Genomic DNA, 24,670 nt, shown 5'->3' with positions numbered 1-24,670 from the left:
TTAGATTTGAAAGGAAAAGAGAAGGAGAAAAATAAACTTCATTGCACATGTTCATAACTTAAACTGCTTATGGATATTTATTCTTAACAACTATACAAGACCGCCTTCTGCCGCACGAATCCCAGCGACCGGTTAGATCCCACAGAGTGGGCCTTCTCCGGGTCCCGTCAACAAAACAATGTCATTTGGCGGGGCCCAGGGGAAGGGCCTTCTCTGTGGTGGCCCCAACCCTCTGGAACCAACTCCCCCCGGAGATTAGAATTGCCCCCACCCTCCTCGCCTTTCGTAAGCTCCTAAAAACCCACCTCTGCTGTCAGGCATGGGGGAACTAAGGTATTATTTCCCCCTTGGCCTTTACAATTTATGCATGGTATGTTTGTATGTATGTTTGGTTTTAGTAATAAGAGTTTTTTAGCTGTTTTAGTATTGGATTTACATGCTGTTTTGTTACTGTTGTTAGCCGCCCCGAGTCTGCAGAGAGGGGCGGCATACAAATCCAATAAATAAATAAATAAAATAAATAAATAAATACATAATTCGCTCTATTTGCAAATATACTACTCAAAAAAATAAATAAAGGGAACACTTAAACAACACAATATAACTCCCAAGTAAACCATACTTGTGTGAAATCAAACTGTCCACTTAGGAAGCAACAATCAATTTCACATGTTGTCAGCACATTCAACGTTGTACAGAACAAAGTATTCCATGAGAATATTTCATTCATTCAGATCAGTGCTCTTTGAATGTTCCCTTTATTTTTTTTGAGCAGTATATATCCATTCTGTATAAGCTATACACTGTGTGATATTTAGTGCAGGGTGGAAGAACTTCAATCCAACTTTAATATTTTGATTTGGCTTATTTGTTATCCTGTATTCATCTGTGTTCCTGTTATTACAAAGCCAGGATTTGTTAGGCTGTAATTGTGTCGTTCTTAATACAAGCTACAGGTGTGGGCTGTTGAAGTGTTTAAGAATTAAGAAAAATACACTGAAACAACTTGAAGTGGCGAGAATAAGCGCTTAAAGAGAAGTGTTTGTATAACTGACTGAAAGGTTTCAATTTGGTGTAGGGCCTACATCTACTAATTCGCAGCTACCGTATTACGACTCGTTCTCCTTCCTGTCTAACTTTTAGCCCTGTTGAAACTCAAGTACAGTTTGTCCTCGACTTAACAATCACAACTGAGCCCAATTTTTTTTCCTTGCCACCATTGTAAAATGAGTCACTGCTAAGTGGGTTAAGTTAGGAACACAATTGTTAACTCTGGCTTCTTCCATCGATTCCGCTTGTCGGAATACAGTGTTCCCTCGATTTTTGCGGGGGATGCGTTCCGAGACCGCCCGCGAAAGTAGAATTTCCGCGAAGTAGGGATACGGAAGTAAATACACCATTTTTGGCTATGAACAGTATCACAAGCCATCCCTTAACACTTTAAACCCCTAAATTACCATTTCCCATTCCCTTAACAACCATTTACTCATCATTATTACTGGTACTCGTCATTGAATAAGACACTTAGTGATCCTGATATTTATAAACATAATTATTTATTAACAATAATAATTATTTTTTTTGCGATAACAACGCTGATTGGTCGAGATTTTGGCCAATCAGCAATGGCAGACAAAAGTCTGACGATGACGTATGACGTCATTGGGTGGGAAAAACCGTGGTATAGAAAAAAAAACCGCGAAGTATTTTTTAATTAATATTTTTTGAAAAACCGTGGTATAGAATATTCTCGAAGTTCGAACCCGCGAAAAGCAAGGGAACACTATCGCGAAAGGGGATCACATGACCCCAGGATGCTACAACGGTGGCACAGTGGTGAGAGTGTAGTACTGCAGGCTACCATATTCTTTGGATTATAAAATGCACTGGAATATAAAACACACTTTAATTTTGGGGGAGGAAAACAAGGGAAAAAGGCCTCTACCTTCTAGCAATTTGCCAAACAGCAAACAGCACAGATGACATATACTGTGCGCTGTGTATTTCTGTTCATGTGTGCCTGACCCATACAAATAGCAAAGAATAGGAGAAATGTACATTATGACAGTATATTAATCCGAGAAAGTTTTCTTAAATGTAATCACACTTACTCCTCCCAATTATTTAAATAGAACTACTCCTAACATGACTAAGTCAGGGTTTAACTCAGCTGCCTTATCTTAATACTAATACGTAATACTAAAACAGGACATTTCAGATTTACAGATCTTTAAAATTGATGTGGCTCTCTGCTACAAAATGCTTCAGATCAAGCATTTCTTTTAAAAAGCTTCTTCATTTTTGTTAACTTGTCTAGAAGAAGAATAAAGCAGTCTTTAAAAAATAAGTCTAATAATTTGAACATTATGTAGGCATTTATGGTCGGAACTACGATGGTATTTGATTGTCTTCGAACCTCCGACTTTCGTTCCTGATTAATGAAAACATTCTTGGCAAATGCTTTCACTCTGGGTTATAGAAACATAGAAGACTGACGGCAGAAAAAGACCTCATGATCCATCTAGTCTGCCCTTATACTATTTTCTGTGTTTTATCTTAGGATGGATATATGTATGATTGGTTTTCGCTAGTGTGTATGATTGGTTTTCATTTGTGGTGTTTTTTAAATTAATTTAAATATTGGATTTGTCTTACATTGTATTGCTATTGCTGTGAGCCGCCCCGAGTCTGCGGAGAGGGGCGGCATACAAATCTGATTAAATAAATAAATAAATAAATGTTTATCCCAGGCATTTTTAATTCAGTTACTGTGGATTTACCAATCACGTTTGCTGTAAGTTTGTTCCAAGGATCTACTACTCTTTCGGTAAAATAATATTTTCTCATGTTGCTTTTGATCTTTCCCCCAACTAACTTCAGATTGTGTCCCCTTGTTCTTATGTTCACTTTCCTATTAAAAACACTTCCCTCCTGGACCTTATTTAACCCTTTAACATATGTAAATGTTTCGATCATGTCCCCCCTTTTCCTTCTGTCCTCCAGATTATACAGATTGAGTTCATGAAGTCTTTCCTGATATGTTTTATGCTTAAGACCTTCCACCATTCTTGCAGCCCATCTTTGGACCCGTTCAATTTTGTCAATATCTTTTTGTAGGTGAGGTCTCCAGAACTGAACACAGTATTCCAAATGTGGTCTCACCAGTGCTCTATATAGCGGGATCCCAATCTCTCTCTTCCTGCTTGTTATACCTCTAGCTACGCAGCCAAGCATCCTACTTGCTTTTCCTACCGCCCGACCACACTGCTCACCCATTTTGAGACTGTTAGAAATCACTACCCCTAAATCCTTTTCTTCTGAAGTTTTTGCTAACACAGAACTGCCAATGCAATACTCAGATTGAGGATTCCTTTTCCCCAAGTGCATTATTTTACATTTGGAAACATTAAACTGCAGTTTCCATTGCTTTGACCATTTATCTAGTAATGCTAAATCATTTACCATATTACAGACCCCTCCAGGAATATCAACCCTATTGCACACTTTAGAGTCATCGGCAAATAGGCAAACCTTCCCTACCAAACCTTCCCCTATGTCACTCACAAACATATTAAAAAGAATAGGACCCAGAACAGACCCTTGTGGCACACCGCTTGTAACCTGTCTCTGCTCAGAATACTCGCCATTAACAATAACTCTCTGATGTCTACGCTTCAGCCAGCTTGAAATCCACTGAACTATCCAGGGATTAAGTCCAATCTTCACTAATTTGTCTATCAGCTCTTTATGTGGAACCATATCAAAGGCTTTGCTGAAGTCCAGGTAGGCAATATGCACGGCACTACCTTGATCCAGCACCTTTGTGACATAGTCAAAGAAATCAATGAGATCAGTCTGACATGATTTGCCTTCAGTAAAGCCATGCTGATTTGGGTCCAATAAGTTATTGTTCTTCATTTTTGTTAACTTGTCTAGAAGAAGAATAAAGCAGTCTTTAAAAAATAAGTCTAATAATTTGAACATTATGTAGGCATTTATGGTCGGAACTACGATGGTATTTGATCGTCTTCAAACCTCCGACTTTCGTTCCTGATTAATGAAAACATTCTTGGCAAATGCTTTCACTCTGGGTCATTTTGCAATGGTCCAAGAATTTCACCTCTAGCGACACAATATGAATGCCCCTGGCCGTCCCTCTTAATCAATAGCAACGAATTTTACAACCCACTACTTTGTTGCCACCCCCCTTCCCTCCCTGGGCTACCTGCTAAAAAGGCCACCAGACTTGCAATGTTGCCCAGCTGAAGGAAGAAGGGTGATGTCAGTGGTTTGGTGGCACATTCCAGAATTAATGATGTGATTCCTGCCCAGCCCTTCGCTAAATCAAATGAAGCAAGCAGCCAACTCGAGCACTGCCCAGCTGGAATTGAGTGCCGGCCAGGAATTTGTTTTGTTTTTATTTTTAAAAATACTTATTGCATATCATCTCGTGTCGCTCACATGCCCTTCTCATGATTTGGGGTCCTTTTGTGCAAACAGCGCTGCCTCTTGCTGTGAGATCAAAAGAAATAACAAATTGTCCCATGAGTTGGTTCCTGGACTCAGTGGGGGTAATTCTTCCCTGAAAAGACTTGTTAGCTCAGTTTTGGCAGTGGTTTCCTTTCCAAGCTTGTTTCAATTTAGTTTCTGGACGTTTTGTTACCAGACTAGGTAACATCATCATCATCGGGATTTCTTTGTTCTAGTCTCAGAATTTAATTATTAGCTCCAAATGAACAACCAATCGCACGACCAACTGGCCACACTGACGTTTATGCTGTTGCAACTACAGTGGTACCTCTACTTACGAACTTAATTCATTCCGTGACCAGGTTCTTAAGTAGAAAAGTTTGTAAGAAGAAGCATTTTTCCCCATAGGAATCAAGGTAAAAGCAAATAATGTGTGCGATTGGGGAAACCACAGGGAGGGTGGAGGCCCTGTTTCCTCCCAGGAGATTCCTAGTCCTGTTTCTGGCCCTATTTCCTCCCAGGAGATTCCTAGAGAGCCCCTCAGAGGCTTCTCCCTGCCTTTTCCAGCCTTGTTTCCTCCCAGAAGATTCCTAGAGAGGTCCCACTGAGGCTCCTCCCTGTCTTTTCTGGCCCTGTTTCCTCCCAGGAGATTCCTAGAGAGGCCCCACAGAGGCTTCTCCCTGCCTTTTCCAGCCTTGTTTCCTCCCAGAAGATTCCTAGAGAGGCCCCACCGAGGCTTCTACCTACCTTTTCCCATTACAGTTAAGGAGGCTTGGGTATGTAAGTGGAAAATGGTTCTTGAGAAGAGGCAAAAGAATCTTGAACACCCGGCTCTTATCTAGAAAACTTCGTAAGTAGAGGCAGTCTTAGGTAGAGGTACCATTGCCAGTGAACGTGCTAGTGAATTTGCCAGTGAATTAGTGGGGCGGGGGAAGTGAGAAGGAATGAAGGCTCCAGACTTTGAGGAGAAGAGACGTGAGAACCAAGGACACATATGTAGGTGTTAGCCAAACCCAGAGATTCTTTCTCATAACAATATAACAACACTCAATGGACAATGTGACCCGTACTAATGGGGGGTGAGGGGGGATTTCATAATTTAACGATGTGGGTTTGCACAGGAATTAGGTTGAGCTGGTTTTGCCTTCAATAGTGCCAAAATAGTCTCAATAAAGTCTTGCACTGAATAAAGTCTTGCACTGAGACATTGGCAGGTCTTGAGTGTGGTTCTACGAATTGGCAGTGGCGGCAGAACAGAAGCAATCCAGGAAGGGTAGAATTATGGCTCTCCAAGCTTGTTTCAATTTAGTTTCGGGAACGTTCCAAGTCCTCGGAGAGGGGCGGCATACAAATCTAAATAATAATAATAATAATAATAATAATAATAATAATAATAATAATAATAATAATAATAGAAACATAGAAGACTGACGGCAGAAAAAGACCTCATGGTCCATCTAGTCTGCCCTTATACTATTTCCTGTATTTTATCTTACAATGGATATATGTTTATCCCAGGCATGTTTAAATTCAGTTACTGTGGATTTACCAACCACGTCTGCTGGAAGTTTGTTCCAAGGATCTACTACTCTTTCAGTAAAATAATATTTTCTCATGTTGCCTTTGATCTTTCCCCCAACTAACTTCAGATTGTGTCCCCTTGTTCTTGGGTTCACTTTCCTATTAAAAACACTTCCCTCCTGAACCTTATTTAACCCTTTAACATATTTAAATGTTTTGATCATGTCCCCCTTTTCCTTCTGTCCTCCAGACTATACAGATTGAGTTCATTAAGTCTTTCCTGATATGTTTTATGCTTAAGACCTTCCACCATTCTTGTAACCCGTCTTTGGACCCGTTCAATTTTGTCAATATCTTTTTGTAGGTGAGGTCTCCAGAACTGAACACAGTACTCCAAATGTGGTCTCACCAGCGCTCTATATAAGGGGATCACAATCTCCCTCTTATAATAATAATAACAACAACAATAATAATAATAATAATGATGATGATGATGATGATGATGATGATAATAATAATAATAATTTGTTATTATTATTGTTGTTGTTTTTGTTGTATGCTTACATGTATTAGAAAACTATTGCTTTAAGAGCTAGTGTTACAAAAGGGAGCCAGAAGTGTGATTGACTCTCTCCGCTATTCTCTGCTATTTCTCTTTTGTCTTTGTGACTATGCTGTAGTAAGAACTGTGTGTTCAAATGATGGTTTATGTATTTGTAAGCTGGACAAGTAAGTTTATAATATTGTATATGTATTGAGAGCTACTGACTGATTTAACTGTATATAACTAGGACTGTTCTTGACTAGGATATATGCCAAAGTAAATAATAATTTATACAATAAATGTAACTGGATTGTACTACTGAATTATTACTCGTATCTCTGGGCTATCAGCTGGCTATCTGCTAGAACTCTACGTTTCCTTTGTGTACGTGTATCTTGGCCACTCAGAGATAACTCTGCACACTCCTTAAGGGAGTTGTTCTATGCTCTGGCTGGTGCCAGTTTTGATTACCGTGTTCTTTGACGGTCCGATTTCCTGTTACCAACAAACTCTTCCAAACACAATTGCTTTCTTCAGCGGCCGATACTTATCTTTCAATAACTGCAAGTTGGGAAGCTTTTAGGTGGTTATTTGATGGTTTGCTGGTTGGAGTCAAGCTTGACCATCAGAAGCGAAAACATCCAGGCATCTCCCAAGATGTTTGCAGAGCAAATAGTAGTTGGGTGGGCTGCCCTTATGACCATGTGGGAGTGTGTTGATCCCCCCCCCCAAAAGAATTAGCATCCTGGACACCTGCCCAGCTTAGCCACATGCTGTGCCAGGGAGCAAAGGCTGCTGGAGTTATTACAACCCAGAGTAATCCAGAGTCCTGTTTACAAGCAAAACTCTAGACTCCCAAAGGCCGTGGACTTTGTTCCCTCGTCCTCTCTCTCAGCCCACAAACTAGGATCCAAATAGGACAAATACAAATATTTGTGGCCGCGGAAATGGATTTAAAGTGTTCTAATTCCCCGGCTATCCTAGACAACCAGTCTTTGTGTGTGTTTTCAGAGCAGGGATATTGAGTCCAGAGCGAAGTTAGTTTTAGTCTTGACCTCTGCTGCCTGGAGGGGTAAGAAAAAATTCCCTCCCCCTTCCCCAGACATGTGGGAGGCTTGTCATTTTTCAAAAATTGCCAAAGGGGGCTTCCCTTTGCCCCAGCTGGCCAGCCCAGAGCCAGGAAGGAGAGACACTGAAGGACACCCAGCGGCCTGTTAGGTCCCACAGAGTGGGTCCCGTCAACTAAGCAATGCCACTTGGCGGGACCCAGGAGAAGAGCCTTCTCTGTGGCGGCCCCGGCCCTCTGGAACCAACTCCCCACAAAGATTAGAATTGCCCCCACCCTCCTTACCTTTTGTAAGCTACTTTAAACCCACCTCTGCCGCCAGGCATGGGGGAATTAAGACTTCTTCTCCCCCTAGGCCGTTACAATTGTATGCATGGTATATTTGTATGTATGGTCGGTTTTATATATTAAGGGGTTTTAATTTGCTTTTAGTATTGGATTATTATTGTATATTGTTCATGATTGTTGTTAGCTGCCCCGAGTTTTCGGAGAGGGGCGGCATATAAATCCAATAAAACTTGAAACTTGAAACTTTATGTTGCAAATTGCAATCCAGACCGACAGGCACACGTCACCAGCATAACATTTTTGGGGGGAGCCAAGTTTGCCAAAACCTTAAAGTGGAAACAACCCCAGTTCTGAAATTTGGGTGGCTTGCTGGTCTCCCAATGCTTCTTACCCAAGGTGTCATTTTCAAGTGTTTAGAATCTAGCTTATATGGTAATAATATTAATTGATTGATTGATTAATTGATTGATTGAGTTGAAAAGGACCTTGCAGGTCATCTAGTCCAGGGGTAGGCAAAGTTGGCTCTTCTATGATTTCTGGACTTCAACTCCCAGAATTCCTGAGCTAGCATAATTGGCTCAGGAATTCTGGGAGTTGAAGTCCACAAGTCATAGAAGGGCCAATTTTGCCTACCCCTGATCTAGTCCAACCCCAACCCCACCCCCCGCTGGTGCAGGAGACCCTACATCACACTAGTCCAATAGCAGTCCAGTCTTTTCTTGAATGTCTCTAGTGTTGGAGCGTTCACCACCTCTGCAGGCAAGCCATTCCAATGGTTGATCACTCTCAGCGTCAGAAAGTTCCTCCTTATTTCCAGGTTGAATCTCTCCTTGGACAGCTCCCAACCGTTGCACCTTGTCTGGCTCTCTGGTGCTTTGGAAAATAATGTGACCCCCTCCTCCCTGTGACAGCCTCTCAAGTATTTGTAGACTGCTATCATGTCCCCTCTGGACCTCCTCTTTGCTGGACTATCCATGCCCAGTTCCTGCAACCTTTCCTCGTATGTTTTAGTTTCTAATAATAATAATAATTTAATAATTTATTAGATTTGTATGCCGCCCCTCTCCGAGGACTCGGAACGGCTCACAACAACATAAACAGTGTACAAATCCAATTTTAAAATGCAATTTAAAACCCTTATAATAAAATAAAATAATCACAGAACCAATCAAATCATACACCAGCCTTGACAATTGGTGTGTGTGTTAGTTTCCCCATACCTGGCGACAAAATGAGTTTTTAATAACTTACGAAAAAGACGAGGAGGGTGGGCCCAGTGTTAATCTCTGGGGGAAGTTGGTTCCAGAGGGCCAGGGCCGCCACAGAGAAGGCTCTCCCCCTGGGTCCTGCCAGATGACATTGTTTAGTCGACGGGACCCGGAGAAGGCCAACTCTGTGGGACCTAATCGGCCGCTGGGATTCGTGCGGCAGAATGCGGACTCGGAGATATTCTGGTCCGATGTCCCTTTATCACTCTGGTTGCTCCCTTCTGCACTTTTTCTAGAGTCTCAATGTCTCTTTTATAGTGTGGTGACCAAAACTGAATGCAGTACTCTAGGTGTGGTCTTACTAGGTTATTATAGAGTGGTATTATAACCTCCCTTGTCCTGTTTATGCAGCTCAAGATTGTGTTGGCTTTTTTAGCTGCCGTTGCACATTGTTGGCTAATGTTAATTTTAATCATTCTAACCACACTGGTAGCGGCTGGGATAGGAAATGATACCATTGCAAGTGTCTTTAGGAATTATGTTCTCTGAATGCGTCTCTCATACATAAGTAGCAGGCTGAATAGGAATGGGATTGTGATTGTATTTTTTGCACTCCAGAGGTGGCACTTTGCCATTCCTTTTAGCTTGATCTTTTAAACATTTCTATTATGCAATTTAGAAGGACAAGAGGTCCTGGTAGATGTGCATGCTGCAGCTATGTTCAATAAGGATACTTAAAATAGTGTAGTGAATAGTCTTTAATATTGATTTGAGTATATCCCCTTTATTTTACTACTCCGGTGACCTGTCATTGGCATGGTCTTCAATGTACTTTTCATGTGTTTTGATGTTGCAGTGCAATAAAATATGTTTTGTCCTAAATATATACATATACATACACGTACACATACACGTACACGTACACATACACATACACATACACATACATAAAACGTATCAGGAAAGACTTAATGAACTCAATCTGTATAGTCTGGAGGACAGAAGGAAAAGGGGACATGATCGAAACATTTAAATATCTTAAAGGGTTAAATAAGATTCAGGAGGGAAGTGTTTTTAATAGGAAAGTGAACACAAGAACAAGGGGACACAATCTGAAGTTAGTTGGGGGAAAGATCAAAAGCAACGTGAGAAAATATTATTTCGCTGAAAGAGTAGTAGATCCTTGGAACAAACTTCCAGCAGACGTGGTTGGTAAATCCACAGTAAATGAATTTAAACATGCCTGGGATAAACATATATCCATCCTAAGATAAAATACAGAAAATAGTATAAGGGCAGACTAGATGGACCATGAGGTCTTTTTCTGCCATCAGTCTTCTATGTTTCTATGTTTCCATACACATACACATACACATACACACACACACACACACACACACACACACACACACATACATACATACATACATACGTCATATATATATATATATTGCTCAATATATATATATATATATTGAAAATAAAAGGAACACTCAAATAACACATCCTAGGTCTGAATGGATGAAATATTCTCATTGAATATTCCATTTGCACAACATCATGTGAAATTGATTATCAGTCAATGTTGCTTCCTAAGTGGAAAGTTCCCTTTATTTTTTTTGAGAATGTATATAGCTTATAACACCGGGCAATAAATTGTAACACAATTTCTGTTGAGTTTGATTTTTGAGCAATTTTGGAGTTACTTAGGCCTGCTGGTTTCAAAACTGCAGTTAGATTTCTTCTACAACATCAAGATTTTTCTCTACACCTTATATATAATATAGTTAATTAGGCAACATGAGCATCAAATTGCATTTTTTACATAGCCATCTTGCTAACTTCCTGGAAAGTCTAGGTGCAGTCAGTGATGAGCAGGGTGAGCGATTCCACCAAGATTTGAAAGTCATGGAGACACGGTATCAAGGTAGATAGGATGTACACATGATGGCTGACTATTGTTGGAGCATCAAGCGAGAATGTCCACAGATTAAACACTCCAGAAAAAGCTATAAGCGAAATTTTTTACATTAATATGTATAATTACCATTCAATTAAAAAAACTATTTGTATGAACACAATTTAACTTGCAGTAACTATTATAGCCTTTGTGTGAATAAAATTATTCTTTGTAAATAGTATATTTAGTAAGTTTTTACTTTACTTTCCTTTATATGTGCAATTTGTATAACTTTTGAGGATACCCCTGCAGCTTAAAAAGTTGACCTGAAGTTCCAAAATGGACAAACTGACGATGGAATTAAGGGGCCAAAAAGATTCTGAGTACTGTATTATGAAATATGGGCACAACGGCACAGATGGAGTGAGTTAAGAAATAGAAATAAAAAGATCACAAAAGATACATAAAAATGAGTAAAATAAAGAATATAAATATGTAAATATGAATGGTTTGAATAGAGATTTTGTGATTGTATGAATTAATATGAATACTGTAATTAATTAATTAATATATATATTATTATAAGATTGAATGAAATATCTGATGTAGCAATGCAGAAATACTGAATGTTTGCTGATATTATAATTTCTTTTTTAGTTGTTTTTTGTTTGTTTATTATTATTATTATTATTATTATTATTATTATTATTATTATTAATAATTAGATTTGTATGCCGCCCCTCTCCGGAGACTCGGAGCAGCTTACAACAACAAAACAGTACAATCCAATAGTTAAAAACAATTTTAAACCCTTAATATTAAAAAAAAATGTTTTCATTGTTGTTTATTTGTCTGTTTTAAAATATATTCGAAAAGCAATTTTTTAAAAAAGAAAAAGTTGACGTGATGGACAAAAACTGGGGTTATTTTTGGCCAAAAGTTAGTTGAAAACATTTCACAAATTTAAGACAACTGAATTGCTGTTCCCTGGTGATAATTGAACATTTCTTGGGAAAGGCGAAGGCAGGGATCAGGGAGTTAGGCTCAAGGGTTAGAGAGGTTGGCATTCCCCATGCCCTCATCACCTCGAGGTTCGACTACTGTAATGCTCTCTACATGGGGCTACCTTTGAAAAGTGTTCGGAAACTTTAGATCGTGCAGAATGCAGCTGCGAGAGCAGTCATGGGCTTCCCAAGATATGCCCATGTCACACCAACACTCCGCAGTCTGCATTGGTTGCCGATCAATTTCCGGTCACAATTCAAAGTGTTGGTTATGACCTATAAAGCCCTTCATGGCATTGGCCCAGAATATCTCCTGGACCGCCTTCTGCCACGCGAATCCCAGCGACCGGTTAGGTCCCACAGAGTTGGCCTTCTCTGGGTCCCGTCGACTAAACAATGTCATTTGGCGGGGCCCAGGGGAAGAGCCTTCTCTGCGGTGGCCCCGACCCTCTGGAACCAGCTCCCCCCGGAGATTAGAACTGCCCCCACCCTCCTTGCCTTTCGTAAAGTTCTTAAGACCCATCTCTGCCGTCAGGCATGGGGGAACTGAGACATCTCCCCCAGGCCTATACAGTTTATACATGGTATGTTTGTGTGTATGTTTGCTTTTAATAATGGGTTTTTTAGTGTTTTTGAAATTATTAGATTTGTTCTTACATTGTCTTTGTTATTGTTGTGAGCCGCCCCGAGTCTACGGAGAGGGGCGGCATACAAATCTAAATAATAATAATAATAATAATAATAATAATAATAATAATAATAATAATAATAATAATTCCCAACCAAGGAGAACCTCCCTTCCTCCATCTCTCTCTCTCTGTCTCTCTGTCTCTCTCTCTGTCTCTCTCTCTCTGTCTCTTTCTCTCTCTCTCTCTCCAGGGTTGGAAGTAAGCTGTCCCTGGAAACAGGTGGTGCAAATTTGTGCTCAGCCGCACCTAGTTTGCCCAGTGAAACCACACATTTTGCTGTTGCCTCGCCTCCTTTCCTTGCCTCTTTCAATCTCTCTCCCTCTCTTCTCCGTCCTCTGGTAACCAAAACCCACTCGCAGGTGGTACTTTTTGCAATCCTCGGTGGCATAGAAACAGTGCTCCTCCTCCGTTGCCAACCATTCCTGGGTGGGTGAATGTCAGCAGCCGGAGTTATTTTTACATGTGAGAGGTGAGGCTTGTCATGCAAAGCTTTAAAAAAAAAGAGAGAGAGGGCGTTTGTTTGCAGAGCTGACACCGAGGGGGAAAGCCGCTCCTTGCCGGCCAGCCCCGTTTTTTTTCCTTTTTGCCTTTATACCTGCTAATCTTTAGCCTGCCTGTCAGTCAAGCCAGCTCCGGAGTAGCTACTAGAACCACAGGAAATGTTACTTGTCATCAGTGATCCCGAAGACCAGGCTGAACTTTGAGACTTTACACGCTTTCTGCCACGCTCCTTCAAAACTAAAGCGGACGCCTTCTGCTCTTCTTTCGCAGGATAATATCAACGTCTTTTTGAAAGCTTGTGAAAACCTGGGATTAAAAGAAGCTCAGCTGTTTCATCCCGGTGACCTTCAGGATTTATCTAATCGAGTTACTGTCAAGTAAGTGTGGCTAAGTCCTTGGCTTTCTGTGTGTGTACGTTGTTGAATCTTGGTTGAGATGTACAAGTTGAGGTTTGCTGTTAAGTTCCAGGGAGAAGCTAGCCCAATCCTCAGGACTGTCTGTCTGTCTGTCTCTCTCTCTCTCTCTATCTATCTATCTATCATATATCTCTACTTTTCTTTCTCTTTTTCTACCTTTCCTTCCTTCCTTCCTTCCTTCCTTCCTCCCTTATTTCCTTCCTTCCTTCCTCCTTCCCTCCCTCTCTCCCTCCCCCCTTCCTTCTCTATCCTTGTCTGTCTGTCTATCTATCTCTACCCTCTTTTCTTTCTTTCTTTCTTTCTTTCTTTCTTCCTTTCTTTCTCTCTCTCACCCTTTCCTTCCTTCTTTCTTTCTTTCTTTCCTCTCTCCCTCTCTCCCTTCCTTCCTTCCTTCCTTCTTTCTTTCTTTCTCTCTCTCTCTCTCTCTCTCTCTATCTATCTATCTATATATCTATCTATCATATATCTCTACTTTTCTTTCTCTTTTTCTACCTTTCCTTCCTTCCTTCCTCCCTCCCTTATTTCCTTCCTTCCTTCCTTCCTTCCTTCCTCCCTTATTTCCTTCCTTCCTCCTTCCCTCCCTCTCTCCCTCCCCCTTCCTTCTCTATCCTTGTCTGTCTGTCTATCTATCTCTACCCTCTTTTCTTTCTTTCTTTCTTTCTTCCTTTCTTTCTCTCTCTCTCACACCCTTTCCTTCTTCTTTCTTTCTTTCCTCCCTCCCTCTCTCCCCTCCTTCCTTCTTTCTTTCTTTCTTTCTCTCTCTCTCTCTACTTCTCTCTCCCTTTCCTTCCTTCCTTCCTTCTTTCTCGATTTATCTGTCTGTCTATCCATCCATCCATCTATCATCTATCTAATCTATATCATAATTATCTCTCTCTCCGCCCCCTCATCTGTCTATTTATATAAAATGTGATAAGCTACTTCACAGATTGATAGAGGTAGTTCTTGACTTACAACAGTTCACTTAGTGACAGCTTGAAGTTACAAAGGCAAGGGGGAAAGTGACTTATGACCCTTTTTCACGCTTACAATCACTGCAGCATCTCCAAACTTAATGACTGTGCAACAAAAAGTCGCAAAATGCAACGACAAAATTCGCTTAATGAACGTTTCAGTTAGCAACGTGAAAAATTGGGTTAAATTGAGGTCACCAGATGAGGACTAATCTGTAGTTATGTCCATTTAGAGAGGAAATGCAAAACTTGAGCGGAAAAGGTACTTTTGGTCTGAGTGGTTATTCTGGGCAGAGATGTCTATTTGTAGGGTTGTTAATCTTTCAGATATGACACCGGTAAAACTATATTGAGAATGCAGACTCTCCCTTTGGTAGAGAAATATGGGAGAGCTGGCATGCGAGTTACGTGATAACTGCTGACTTCACTCGGCAACGGTTGACCAGGAAATCTTTTGCTTTAACTTTACCCTCAGTTTTACCTGAAACTCTTAGTGACCGCACCTTTTCACCCATGACATGGCTCTCTGAGATACAGCATTCGTCATCTCAACCCTCCCTAACGTTGACCCCAAAAGTGACGAGGACAAATTCCATTCTTCCCAAAGAGAAAACCATCAGAAAGTTTTGCTATGACTTGTCTGTATCAGTGTGTTTTCTTATTAGCTATTAGTTTCTTGTAGTTGCGTCTGAGCTTTAATATCTTTGCACTATTCCTTTTATAGAAGATATTGGGGTGGCATGCAAAGGAGATAAATTAACTTTAGAATATTTTATATCAGTACCTTACATTTGTTTAATATAATTTATTTATTTATTTATTGGATTTGTATGCCGCCCCTCTCTGGAGACTCGGGGCGGCTAACAGCAACAATAAAGCAGTGTACAATAGTAGTCTGATGTTAGAAATAATTAAAAGCCCATTAATATAAAAAAAAACCAAACATACATACATACATACATACATACATATATACATACATACATACCATGCATAGAATTGTAAAGGCCTAGGGGGAAGAGGGTCTCAATTCCTCCATGCCTGATTGCAGAGGTGGGTTTTAAGCAGCTTACGAAAGGCAAGGAGGGTGGGGGCAATTCTAATCTTTGGGGGGAGTTGGTTCCAGAGAGCCGGGGCCGCCACAGAGAAGGCTCTTCCCCTGGGTCCCGCCAAGCAACATTCTTTAGTTGACGGGAATCTTTTGCATGAATTATATTCTCATGTTTTACTTTATTTTATCCAATTTTATTGTATTTTAACCAGTCACAGTTTTATGACGACCGATGTGGTCAATATTTTTGCTTTGAAATGGTCAATTAACTAATCAAATAAAATTTGTTGTTGTTGTTGTATCAGTGTGCCTGCTTCATTTTAGGAAGGGTATAAACCGCCTAGCAAAATGAAAGTCAAGGACATTGTGGCCGGCTTTAAAAAAAAATAAAGGATCTGTTTAATTGTTCAAATAATTATTTTAGATTTGCTCGTTGATGTATAGGGTGCAACCTGCTTGAGAATGCCAGAAAAGGTGTGTGTAAAGGTGCACATAAACGTTATGTGGTTTCTAAGTTTGAAAAGCAGCGAACGGCCAAATTCCTCAGAGTCTGTCAAGACTATGAGCACTCCCGAGGTTAAAGAAAGCATTCGGCAAATGTTGATTTTATTTTATTTTATTTTATTTTATTTTATTTATTTTTATTTTTAATAATAATAATAACAACAACAACAGCAACAGCAGCAACAGAGTTGGAAAGGACCTTAAAGGTCTTCTAGTCCAACCCCCTGCTTAGGTAGGAAACCCTACACTACTTCAGACAGATGGTCATCCAACATCTGCTTAAAAACGTCCAGTGTTGGGGCATTCACAACTTCTGGAGACAAGCTGTTCCACTGATCAACCGTTCTGACTGTCAGGAAATTTCTCCTTAGTTCTAAGTTACTTCTCCCCTTGTTTAGTTTCCACCCATTGCTTCTTGTTCTACCCTCAGGTGCTTTGGAGAATAGCTTGACTCCTTCTTCTTTGGGGCAACTCCTGAGATACTGGAACACTGCTATCATGTCTCTCTGGTCCTTCTTTTTCATTAAACTAGCCAGGCCCACTTCCTGCAACCATTCTTCATATGTTTTAGCCTCCAGTCCCCTAATCATCTTTGTCGCTCTTCTCTGCACTTTTTCTAGAGTCTCAGTATCAACTTGTCAAACATTTAGAGGATAGTAGTTTGTATAAACATAAGTCGCCCGAGCCTAGGGAGAGGGGCGGCATAGAAATCTAATAAATAATAATAAGTAAAAAGTAACAACAACAACAACAACAACAATAATAATAATAATAATTTATTAGATTTGCATGCCACCCCTCTAAGCAGACTCCGGGCGGCTCACAACAATAATAATAACAATGTGACAGTGTAGCAAATCTAATATTTAAAAGAAAGCATCTAAAAACCCATCATTTAAAAACCATACAACACAAGCACACAATAAAAGAAGACAGTAGGACAGGGACGGTAGGCACAATGGTGCGCTTATGCATGCCCCTTACAGACCTCTTAGAAAGGGGGAGTTTCCAAGTGCCATTTGTGAAAGAGGATACAAATAAACCCTCTCACGCTTTCTCCCCACCTGGCCTTCCCTTTGCTTTGCGAGAAAGCGGCCCGTAAGCACCTTTGGAAAATCCACCCAGCTAAATCTTTTGCCACCTGGAAAACCGACCTATCCAACAACTGCTCCTGTGGCGTGTCAGAATTGCTCCCAGGCGACCAAACCCGGAACGCCATGGTATCTTCCTGTTAGTGGAGAAGCGAAGCAACAGCCGGCATTTTTCCCTAACAGGTTTTCCTTTTTTCAGGAGGCAACGTGTGGGCCTGGCAAAAAGGCTTGGCAACTTCAGATTTGCATTCCTTGTGGAACTGCCTCTCTCTGTCCCCTCCCGCTGCGGGAGTAAAACGAGAAGGCGGTGCAGTTAGTTCCCTCTCGTTCTGCTAGAAATGCTGTCGAACTGGCTGCTGCATGTACAGGCGATGAGAGAGTTTTCTGCCACAAAGCCATGTGTGTAACCAGTGAGGGGCTACCAAAATGTTGACTACCACAACAACACAAGAGCACACAACAGATTTAAACTTAATATTAACCGCTCCAAACTTGACTGTAAAAACTATGACTTCAGTAACCGAGTTGTCGAAGCGTGGAACTCATTACCGGACTCCATAGTGTCATCCCCAAACCCCCAACACTTTACCCTTAGATTATCTACAGTTGACCTATCCAGATTCCTAAGAGGTCAGTAAGGGGCGAGTACAAGTGCACTCGAGTGCCTTCCGTCCCCTGTCCTATTGCTCTCCTATATTTATTTATTTTTATTTATTATTTAGATTTGTATGCCGCCCCTCTCCGAAGACTCGGGGCGGCATACAAATATCTCCTATACCTTTCTTCTATTCCTATACCTCTTCTTCTACTCTTTCATTGATATGTTCTATTATTATATCTTCTTTTCTGTTCTTTCATAGATATATTTTACTATGAGTATCTCCTCTATAACCTTCATCATGTATTTTACTATGTGTATATAGATATATACCCACTAAAACCCTTATTGTGTATTGGACAAAATAAATAAATAAATAAATAAATAAATAAAAATAAAACACTGTGGGCGTAGTTTATGCAGGATACCCTGCATTTTCTTTCAGCATCTTTCTGTGCATATTGGGTGCTCTGGGGTGGAACTCCACTTTTGCTACCCCACTGCGTTCCCCCTCGTCCGGGCATTAGCCCATCCCTGTGTGTTACTGTCTCGAGTACCAGTTTCCTTTTCCCTCTCCAAAGCTTTGGTTTTGGAGTGAGATAGAGGGAAAAAGAGCAGGGTTTCATATGAATGCTGCGCTGCAGAAAAGAATAATAGATTCATAAGAGACCTTGGATATCTTCTATTCCAGGGGTTCTCAATCTGGGGGTCGGGAGCCCTTTGGGGGTCAAATGACCTTTTCTTTTCTTTTTTTAAATATATTTTATTAATTTTTCATAAAAAGACAAACAAGACAAACAAACATCGAACATATGCAGGGGCTACAATTGCCCCACTCAAAATAGAAGCCTTTCCAATACAGAAAAGAGAAAACTAAAATTTATAAGAGCAATACAGAGAATAAAAAAATTCTATTTAATTTTTTCATATATTAAAGCATTTCTAAGAAGTAAATTTATGTATGTATGTATATATATATATATATATATATATATATATATATATATATATATATATATATATATATATATATATATATGTTTTTCTTATGTCGGATCACCCTGGTATATTTTTAAGGAACGTCACAGCTCCTTTTTTGCCTCTAGGCCCAACCCGGGCCACTGCAAGGCAGTAATATATTTATAGCCGACAAACTATATTTTGTATGTGTTAAATGTTTTTTTAAAATTAAGGGAGACTAGTATAGATCCATTTCGGCCTTATTAGGCCTCATCAGCTAGCCACACCCTTTCTAGTTGAATAAACCTATATCTGGTTGAATAAAAAGAATGCTAAATGAATTGGAAATACTGTGTGTGTGTGTGTGTGTGTGTGTGTGTGTGTGTGTATATATATATATATATATACACACACACACACACACACACACACACACACACACACAGTATTTCCAATTCATTTAGCATTCTTTTTATTCAACCAGATATAAATCCTTTCCCAAATTTTATAAAAGTCTGATTCTTCTTGATTATTTAACTGCCTCGTCATCATGTCCATCTCGGCACACTCTATAATTTTCCTTATCTATAATGACCGTTTCACAGGGGTCGCCTAGGACGTATTTCCCATGGTGTTAGGAAATAAAGCTTCTATCCTGGCACCTTGGAACATATTTTTACGATCCGACCAATCAGGCGTTTACAGTGGGGTTGTCCCTCTGACCTTCCTGCCAATCAGCTTAAAGCTCTGTTGGGAGAATTGGCGCTAGACTTATGGTTGGGGGTCACCACAACATGAGGAACTGTATTAAGGAGTTGCAGCATTAGAAAGGTTGGGAACCACTGTTCTGGTCCCATAATAGTGAACCCAATGGCGTGCGTGCCAGAAGTGGCATGCAGAGCCCTTTTTGCTGGCACATGGGCCATCATCCCAGGCCAGATCTCTGTGGTGTTTCTTTCGTGAGCTTCTATTTCCCTGCAAGCGGTGAAATAAAAAGATCTTACCTCTTGCACGTGTTGGGATGCCTTGCCTCCCGCCAGCCAGCTGGTCTTTGGGTCTCTGTTACGCATGTGCACATGTCTGCATAGATCAGTGTATGTACATGCATGTCCGCATTCATTCATTTGTGCATGCACATATTCATGTTCATGCACACACGAAGAAAAACGAAGCATGTTCATGCACTCACAAAAAACCCCCGCTCCTCTATCCCAGACTGTCACGGTCCTAGAGTGGTTGACTAAAGCTTCTGCTGCAATTCCGTAGCCATCCAGAAATGGTTCCTAACCAATATAAAATGTTATACCGTTGGCATCTCCCGCCCAAAAGACTAGCCAAAATGCACAAAAATTATAGCCCAATGTGTTGGAAATGTAATAAAACCCAAGGCACCTTCTTTCATCTATGGTGATTATGTCCAGAGACAAGAAAATATTGGAAAAAAATAAATAATTGGTTGTGTCAAATAACAAACACAAAAATAGAATATACACCAGAGTTTTTTCTACTGGGTATTATGAGAGGGACTTATTCTAAAAATGTAAAATATTTAAGCTTGCATATAACAACAGCGGCAAGGATTGTATTTGCACAGAACTGGAAAAACCCGCAAATACCTGAAGACAACGAGATCATCAAGAAAATATACGACTGCGCAGAGATGGACAGATTGACAATGGAACTTAATAATCAAAAAGATTCGGACCACTATGAAATCTGGACAAAATGGTATCAATGGACAAAAGAAAGAAACTCAAACTAAACATTGAAATGAAACATCAAGAAATCTAAAAGTAACCAAAAGATAACGTTGATAGAAATGTATATATGATGCGGATTCACCTGTAAATATGATTATGTATTGTTTTTAAAACAGAAAAAATTTAATAAATACATATTTTTAAAAAAGAAATGGTTCCTTTCTTCTGGGTTGGCTTAAGGAAGGTTGGAATGATAAGGAGCTCATCGGAGATGGCAGTCCCTAGCAGAGAAAATCAGCGGAGATCAGGCAGCTTAATAGTAAGTCCATTGTGCAAGACTTGTGTTGAAGCTCTCCTAAGAAGCGCAAGGCCAGGGATGGGCAGCTGGGAGTTTGCAGGGGTTCGGTAGAACCTCCAGCTAAGATTCGGTGCAGTTTGGAGAAACCCCCAAATCCCATTTCTGGCTGGCTCCATTGACCCCGTCCTTCCCCTTCCAGTAGTCCCCACGCAGACAATTTTGAATGCAGGTAAATGCAGGGCGTATGTGGAGGTTCAGGTAGGGTGAAAAACGGGCCTACCAGAAGTTTGGGAAGGCAGGAAACGAGCCTGTTTCCACCCTTCAGAAGGTCTCTGGAGCCTGGGGAAGCCGTTTTTGTCCCCTCGGAGGCTTGAGGAAAGCCTGCAGAGCCTGGGAACAGCAAAAATGTCCCCCCTCCAGTAATGGGTTGCTATCGGTATGGTAGGGGACAGCTGCCAGATTGCACAATTTGCGCACGGCTGCTAGTCCTGTGGATGCCACCATATTTTTTCTGTATTTTGGCTTTGTGCACATGTGCAGAAGCCAAATCTTGTGAGGGGACATGCGCATGTGTGAGATTTTGGTGACTTTTTGCTTCTGTGCATGCTGATATCTCTCTCACATGCGCATCCCCCTCACGAGATTTCAGCATGTCTTTGCTTCCTGCGCATGCGTATAAGCAAAACCACGTTGCTTATGCTCTAGTCCAGCTCCCTGCTCAAGCAGAAGACCTCAGGCCAAAGCAGACAACTGCTCGTTCGCTTTCTTCTAAAAGCCCCCAATGATGGAGCACCCACAACTTCTGGAGGCAACTTGTTCCACTGCTTCATCGTTCCCACTGCCAGGAAATCTCTTGCATAGCGCATGTGCATGCAAGAGAACCAAAGCTGTGCCTGTAGCACAGGGGTGGGCAGCAGGCAGGACAGGGTGGAACACAGTTCCACCGGTGGAAATGAAGTTGCATGGACAGCTCCAGCTGATCGGCGGCTGTCACTTCCTGGATTACCAATCTCAGCTCAGCTCTCCTTTTTTCCCCTGCTGGTGTTGCTGTGCGCTCCTCGCTTTTTTCCTCTTTCCTCCCTCCTGGCCTCAGAAGAGCTTCGCTCTCTCCTGCCCGGCTCCCCTCCAGCCTCACACAGCCATCTCCCAAGGCCAGGAGACCTGTGCCGCGCGGAAGTAGTCTGGGCTGCGGTCTTTTCCCCCCTCGCGAAGCCCTCACTCTGCCTACAGCTGAGATTATTATTATTATTATTATTATTATTATTATTATTATTATTATTATTATTATATTTGTATGCCGCCCCTCTCCGCAGACTCGGGACGGCTCACAGCAGTGATAAAACAATATATAATAGCAAATCTAATATTAAAGTCTAAAATAACAATTTTACATTAAAAGCCTAAAAACCCCATTATATAAAAAGCATACACACAAACATACCATACATAAAACTACCTAGGCAAGGGGAGATGTCTCAGTTCCCCCATGCCTGATGGCAGAGGTGGCTTTTAAGAAGTTTACGAAAGGCAAGGAGGGTGGGGGCAGTCCTAATCTCTGGGGGGAGCTGGTTCCAGAGGGTCGGGGCCGCCACACAGAAGGCTCTTCCCCTGGGTGTTGCAAGCCGACATTGTTTAGTCGACAGGACCCGGAGAAGGCCAACTCTGTGGGACCTAACTGGCCGCTGGGATTCGTGCGGCAGAAGGCGGTCTCGGAGATATTCTGATGAAGGGCTTTATAGGTCATAACCAACACTTTGAATTGTGACCGGAAACTGATCAGCAACCAATGCAGACTGCGGAGTGTTGGTGTAACATGGGCATACCTAGAGAAGCCCATGATTGCTCTCGCAGCTGCATTCTGCACTATCTGAAGTTTCCGAACACTCTTCAAAGGTAGCCCCATGTGGAGAACATTACAGAAGTCGAATCTCGAAAAGCTCGGAATTTGTGTGGGAGGAGGAGGAGGAAGAAGAGGAGGAGGACAGTCGCTGCTGAAGGAAGAAGGGGAGGGGAATAAAAAGAATCCAAAACTTTAAGGATTAAAAAAAAGAGAGTGAGGCAGTGAGAAGAAGCACGTGTCTCCCATACACTTGGCTCGAGGCTGCCTCCCATACACTGGATGCTGCTGCTACCTGCTTCCTCTTCCTTCCCATGCTGAAGGGCTCCCCTCTCCTCTCGCTCGCTCGCTTTGTAGCCGGCATCTTTCCTTCGCTGTGTTGACTCCTCGTCTGCCCAGAGCGAAGGGAGCGTTTCTTTTTTCTGGATGCTGGCAGAGGTTTATTCCCTATCCAAGCGTCCAGAGAAAGGAAAATGCTTTGTTCACTCTGGACTGCCAAAGCCTCCTTAAGCACCACCAAAAGGCTCCTCTGGCAGCCCATATGGCTGGGATTAAAGGGGGAATGGCAGGAAACTGACCGGGCCTTTGTGGCGCTCTCAAATTTCCTGGGACATTTTTCCGAGCTCGGGTTCTTAAGTAGAAAATGGTTCTTAAGAAGAGGCAAAAAAATCTTCAACACCCGGTTCTTATCTAGAAAAGTTCTTAAGTAGAGGTACCACTGTGTATTAATTGGATGAACTGTACTATTGTGTTTTGGTATATGCTGTGAGCCGCCCTAAGTCCTCGGAGAAAGACGGCAAACAAATCCAAGTAAAGTAAAGTAAATTAATGGTACCTCCAGAGCCGCCAAAGCGAGCCCAATTAGGCATTCCGGCTAGCAGCCCACTACTGGATGGAACTCTTACCCCACTGCTGTTTCCTTTTCTTTCGAGCTGTTTTTGAAAACAGAACCTCCTCTCTCCCTCTTAGCTGGGATATCTAAAGTCCTTGGTGGTGTCTTCCAGATATGATGGATTGCGACTGCAGCCAGAACAGTGGAAGCCTGTGATGAAAGAAATAATGCATATCCTTCAAACCCACCCACTCCCCATTTCCCCCCAAGAGGGAATTTGGAAAGCTACTGTCTTTTACAGACGTCGGTTTCCAATGTTGCAAACTTTGGAACCCAATGCCTGTTTTAATCAGCTGGGGAAAAATAAATATTCCGAAAACTAGATGAACCAAGAGAAGGAGGTTTTTCTTGGCACTGGCTTCCCGTGCAAGCAGCTTGCACATTAATCTCCGCTCTTTGTAGGAAATGAACATGTCTCGAAGTCAAACAGCCAAGATTATTATAGGGTGCAACACGAAACTCCAGCTAAAAATACATGCAGGCGCTTGGAGAAAGCTACACAACAGCCTTCGGACTTCTTGCGTAATGCATAGAGGTGCTGGCTGCGCCTATAGGTTTCAGGGATTTGATGCGGTTTTTCCATATTCCATGTGCCCTTTCATATGTGTTAAGATATTTAATTTGAATTGTTAGAATTCAAATTAAAATCTTGCTCGGAGAAATGAATCCTGCAGATGTGGTCTCGTTAACGGGGGGAATAACCAATGGTTTTTGTCTGCTAATTCTAAGCATGTTTGCTTTGAAGTATTCCTCATGTCTACAAGTAGTTCTCAACTTACAGCCACATAGAAACATAGAAGATTGACGGCAGAAAAAGACCTCATGGTCTATCTAGTTTGCCCTTATACTATTTCCTGTATTTTACCTTAGGATGGATTTACATTTATTCCAGGCATGTTTAAATTCAGTTACTGTGGATTTACCAACCACGTTTTTTCCCAAGTATCTACAGTGTTCCCTCGATTTTCGCGGGTTCGAACTTCGCGAATAGCCTATACCACGGTTTTTCAAAAAATATTAATTAAAAAATACTTCACAGGTTTTTTTTCTATACCACAGTTTTTCCCGCCCAATGACATCATACGTCATCGCCAAACTAATAAGTTTTGCAAATAAATAACAAAAAAATAATTATTGTTAATAAATAATTATGTTTATAAATATCAGGATCACTAATTG

General features: G+C 41.2%; 1 protein-coding gene across 8 annotated transcripts in view; it reads left to right on the top strand.

The window, feature by feature from the left end:
* LMO7 (LIM domain 7) overlaps window positions 1–24,670 on the top strand; it is a 221,647-nt gene that overhangs the window by 109,526 nt on the left and 87,451 nt on the right. For all 8 annotated transcript variants that reach the window (XM_070751347.1, XM_070751345.1, XM_070751344.1 and 5 more), the window contains exon 4: window positions 13,462–13,568. In XM_070751347.1, coding sequence (XP_070607448.1) covers window positions 13,462–13,568 — 107 coding nt within the window. The remainder of the gene's footprint in view (window positions 1–13,461; window positions 13,569–24,670) is intronic.

This window comes from Erythrolamprus reginae, chromosome 4, assembly GCF_031021105.1.
Source record: "Erythrolamprus reginae isolate rEryReg1 chromosome 4, rEryReg1.hap1, whole genome shotgun sequence".
Classification (NCBI taxonomy): domain Eukaryota; kingdom Metazoa; phylum Chordata; class Lepidosauria; order Squamata; family Dipsadidae; genus Erythrolamprus; species Erythrolamprus reginae.
The sequence above is the reverse complement of the archived record's forward strand: the minus strand, read 5'-3'. Positions and strand labels throughout refer to the sequence as shown.